The 5,320-nt window shown below is 43.9% G+C and overlaps 1 protein-coding gene across 1 annotated transcript in view; it reads right to left on the bottom strand.

Annotated features, from left to right (window-relative positions):
* Positions 1 to 4,875, bottom strand: part of PCNT (pericentrin) — an 82,234-nt gene extending 77,359 nt beyond the window's left edge. Inside the window, 2 exon segments of the mRNA XM_018564603.1 lie at positions 713 to 892; positions 4,819 to 4,875. Of these exon segments, the coding sequence (XP_018420105.1) occupies positions 713 to 892; positions 4,819 to 4,875 (237 nt within the window).
* Between the last annotated feature and the right edge of the window lie 445 nt (positions 4,876 to 5,320).

Raw genomic sequence — 5,320 nt, 5'->3', positions numbered from 1 at the left:
GACATTGTCCACCACAGGAGATTTAGGCATGGCTGACAACATTGCTAGGGATTTCAGTGCAGCAGTGGCAGTGCGTGTGCTCGGTAATACTCCCATGTTTCTGAAAGAGGGTGAATGGAGTGGGCACAGACAAGTCATAAGTAGCTGTGGCAAGCAGTGTGACTGCAAGTAAGCTAACTGCTTCTCAATAACTGGCATATGTACGGCAACATTTATTTCCTTTATAAGTTTAGCAGCAAGTGGTCTGCAGGTTGCTCTGTTGCACTTAGGCCCCATTCACACTTGCATTTGGGGCAGTCTTGTGAATTCCTCCATATTGCAAACAGAAGTGCTATACAAAGCAATTACAGCTTACAATGCCCGTTTACAAGTAATCAGACATACAGCAATAACCTGCGGATGATCAATGTCAATGGCCACGGGCTCCGTCAGCGCTTTGTATAGCACCTCCCATATGCAGCTGTGCGCATTAGTATCATGAAGAAATTTATGAAAATACCCCAAATTCAAGTTTGAATGGGACCTAAAACATGTTGTTTCAATGTAAGTCTAACAATAAATTTAAATGAGCATATCTTGTTAATGACCCAAAACTATTTATAAATGTGTGGTTTAGCAAAACAATACATTGTATACCTACTACACTAAGTAAATCAAAGTGTGGTGCAATACATTGAAATCATTACAATATTACAATGCAGGAAGACAGTACCTCTGCAGAGATTTGTTCAACACCCAACAGTGAAAATTTAACAGCATATTCAGCTGTGGTTAGCGTGTTCTCCTCCGGCGGAATGTCATTCGTGTGTACAACCTCACCCTTCCTTTTCTGCGTCTTTTTCTGCGCCTTTGAGCTTTGCCCTTTTGTTTTGTTTTGTCTGAAGCGAGCAAGCTGCACATGAAAGTGAAGAACAGATAGAGAGAAAGGTAAGTAAGGAACAGGTAACAGGGCCACAAAATAAGTGAAGTCATTATCTGCTAAAAAACAGGCGTGCATTGATGCAAAAACAGCAACAAAAGACAGTTCAAATGATCTAGGAATAGAAGGTGCTGATGAAAACCATTATCAGCATGTTGGAATGGACAAAAACAGACTCAAGGAAATGGCATAGTACAAACAAGTTGCTTAAAAAATGATAAAAAGTATGTTGAGCGTTAGCAAATAAAACGATTAGTTCAGATGCCCCAAACGAAACATACTATAGCCTAAACATATCTACAAATGAGACAATAATCAGCTTGGAAAGGATTAGGGATTTAAATGTACACCTACTTAACACTGCAATACCTGCACCACAGTGAAGACAGAAATCCATGATATTCACAAGTGTCTGTGAGCTGGTAGATTTACATATATATGAAGAACATATGGAAAAGGGCAGTAATTCTATTAAAGAAAAGCAGAATGATGATTTTAAATGACCAGCTACTAAACAATCCAAAATGTTACTAGTCTCAATATGAAGTAATAATGCTGCTGCTCTCCCTCAAAAGTCAGCTCCTAGCAAAGCCCTAAGTGAGGGGGGATTCTCCCTGAAGGAGACAGTAGGGGCCATTTTCACCAGCCCAGTCCACTACAGGGCATTTTACACAAGCAAGTTAATGGAGAAATAAACTAGAAATGGCATTGCATGTAGACAGGCTCTTTACTGCAGAAGAGGCATGCTATGTGCTATGCTAGAACTTGAAAGGGTGTCTTGTTTTGTATTGGGAAAGTATAGGGACAAATGAGAATGGTAAGAATGGTCAAAGTCCATCTCCTTTGCAGAGTGTAGTTGGGAATGAAGAGGAGTGAACTGTCAACTATCTCTACTCAACCTCTGCTTATGCATCATTTGATATGCCCAGATTTAGGACAGATTTGCTTAAACAAATTCCTATGCTTTATCTTTACTGGATAAAAAAAACATTTACTTGAATGCAGACTAGGGATGTTCCGATACCACTTTTTCAAGACCAAGTACTTCCCCTCATGTACTTGCCAATACCAATTACCGATACTTTTTCTTAAAGGGACAGGTGACATTTAAAAAAAAAAAAAAACATACAGACTTAATGATTTTAGGCCAATTTCTTTATGACTATGAAAAACTTTAATTTAAGACTGTTTTAGAACAATAAAACATTTTATTGAAAACACTGCACGCTTATTCGCATGCAGATGATGGGGCAGCGGGGCTGGTTTTCATTTACTTTGTAAAGTTTTTTAAAATTTTCATTTTATTATTTTTACTTTATCGCCTTTTAATTTTTTTACATTTTTAATTAGTAATTTTGTTTACTTTTTTTTCACTTAACTTTATTGCTATCACACATGGGCTAACAAACCCCTGTGTGATAGCATTTGGAGGTGACAGGTACTCTATTGACCCTGTCACCTCTATAGAGGAGTTCTAGCACAGTCCTGTGCTAGAACTCCTGTGACAAGAACGAGCAGCGGCCGGGGACAGAGGCTGAGGGAAGTGACAGAGCCTGTCACAGCTCCACGCCCCCTGCCCTCACCGCTCCATGCCCCCGAATTCAACAACGATGTGGAAGCATGCTAGCATCGGTATCGGAACATCCCTAATGCAGACCTTTACTGACTCGTATACTTTCCTTACTTGCATGCTGCTCCATTCACCCTATGAGATTGAAAGGAAACCATAATAAAAAGCAAGATGCACTATGGGAGTCAGTAGGTGACTGAGCCATGAAAAATACTACAAGGTGAGCCTTCATTACATTACATTACGTGTAATGACTCGCCACCTGGCTTCCTGATTAACAAGAAAGTCCCCTTTTACCTTGGTATGTCCAGCCTGTCACCCCCAGGGCCTCTCCAGCCAGAACGCGGCCTTCCTCCGGTACCCAGCCGGAGCAGTCTGGCCGGCCAATCAGGAAACCGGGCGCCGTGTAATGACGCGATGCCCTGCTTTCCGATTGGCCGGCTCCATGCTCCCTCGTCATGAGATGACGAGAGAGCATGAAACCAGCTTCCCGGCCAATCAGAATGCCGGGCGCTGCGTCATTACACGGCGCCTGTCTTCCTGATTGGCCAGCTTCCCGACCAATCAAGAAACCGAGCAGCGTGTAATGACGCGCTGCCCGGCTTCCTGATACAGGAAGTACTCGTGCTAGGCACCGCAGCATTAGGGCGAGTACGAGCACTCGCCCAAATACTTGGTATCGGCACCGATATCGTTACTAGTATCGGTATCGGTGCATCCCTAGCAAATACATAAATATAAAAGAAAAAAGGAACAGAAGCTTCACTAAATACTGCAGTTATACAGCCCCAGCAACACTGACAGGCATCTTCAACACTGAAACAAAAAAAAGGAGAAGACCATTTATTGATACAAAAATGCCATATATGGTTATCATGTAAGACAACACTCCATGTATGTATCCATCAGAAAAAAAAATGTGTCCACAACCCAGTTATCCTTCCATCTTGGATGACAAAACAAGAACATAAGATGTATTCCTCCAGGTTATATTTCTTTGCCCCATCTTTACCATTTCCCCCCTTTTTGTGTGACCAAATATTAAACCTTCAAGGTTATTGTTTTATTTTTGTGAATGAGAGGCCCACACTTCCACAAATCTTCCATTCTTTTTGTTTAAAAAAAATGTGCAATTCTTCATTCTCTATTGGGTCCCCACATCGCTCTCCCTCTCGCCCCCTGCACAGGTGCCTCCATCAGCTAGGCAGCTGCTATGGAGGCACCCATGCGCACATTACGGGCCATACCCGCATCCATAGACACACACAGAAGGTGGCAAGCCATGTCCCCCCACTCCTAGTCACACTTTGACAGCAGAAGGAGCCTATGGCTCCTCTGCCCCCAGTATCGTACCCTGTGCTCTGTTCACACCAGTGCAGTCCGTTCCAGACCAGCAAAAATACTGCACGTCTCATTTTGTCTGGTCTGGAATGCACTGGAACTGCAGCAGGTTCACACTATTTTCCAGACTAGATCTGACTAGAACCTGCCCTTAAAGGCCTTTAACATGTGATGTGTCAAGGCAGCCCATTTACTGCAAGAGCTGCCTTTACACCAAAAAAAGGTGCATGTGGCATTTTTGGCAGCGCACCACATCACATGTTAGTGTGTTACTGAAGTGAAATAGTGTGAATGGGCTCTTACAGATCTAAAAATAGAAATAAATCAGCGTGCAGACTTGAACTTTAAAGCATTACTCCGGGCAGTTACCACAATCTTAAAGTGACACTAAACTCAGGAGTTCAGTCTTAAAAATACAGTCAAGTACCTGAACAACAAAAATGTATCTTATTTGTGTATCACTCGGCTGTAGATCCTCAAATCATCTCTGAATTGGTGCCGACACTGTCCTTCCTTCTGGAGGGTGGCTACTTTTGTTCCCCATGGTCACTGTGTGTGTTGTAAAGTAGTCACCACTCCAAGCTCGCTCCTGTGATGAACTACAATCTCAATACAAATTAGTACACTAAACCTGAGCCTGTAGTCCTTCCCGGGAGTGATCTTGGACTGGTGACGACTACTTTACAGCAGCTGTAGCTGTCAGAGTCTTGCAATGGCTCATGGGACGTGTAGTATCACCACAGCTGGAGGTCCAAAGTTTGGCTACTCCTGGTCCAGGCAAAACAATAGCAACTGTGGAGGAAGAATTGGAATACATTCCAGCTCAGTTTTTCAGGCACAGTCTGCAACCCTAGGACAGTCCCTAAAAATACTGGACGTGTGGCAATTCGGCACTGTCTCAGGAGACACAAACATTGTCGGCTGACGGAAAGCTTTGAGAAAACTGGAAAGAAAAAGTTTCAACATTCCACAACAACGGATGCCTCACCTTATCCCTCCCGGCCTGCACTTTCCTCATCCGCTGCTCCTCCGCCGTCCCGTCCATACTTCACTAACTGTCACTACACACACTCAACATGGCGCTAAGGAGCCCGCCTCATCCGCCACACACAAGAGCCAATCGCCTAAATAAGTTTAAACCAATAACAACGCGGGCCTTAGGGCCCCGGCGCGCCCACAAAACGAACTGCTGCTTTTGTTCTCTGATTGGACAAGTTCCAGATAAGGAGCCGCCCAACTGAGGGCGGCCCCTCCCAGTTGCTATAGGAATTGGATTCTCCACTGACGCTGAAAAGAGGTTCCTGTCTCCGCCCCCTGTACGTAAACAGACAACTTTTAAAAACCTGTGGATGCCACCACGCCCTCTGGAGCTATCGGCCAATCAGGAACAAAGAGGTAAGGGACCGGGAAATGCAATTTAGAAGCGCCATCCAGTGTTTATTCCCGGTAGCCGCTGGAGGCCAGTTAGTAAGTAGTAAATGGGATGGTGA

Source organism: Nanorana parkeri, unplaced genomic scaffold (assembly GCF_000935625.1).
Source record: "Nanorana parkeri isolate BGI_ZX_2015 unplaced genomic scaffold, ASM93562v1 scaffold765, whole genome shotgun sequence".
In the NCBI taxonomy this organism is placed as follows: Eukaryota; Metazoa; Chordata; class Amphibia; order Anura; family Dicroglossidae; genus Nanorana; species Nanorana parkeri.
This window is presented reverse-complemented; position numbering and strand designations above follow the sequence as displayed.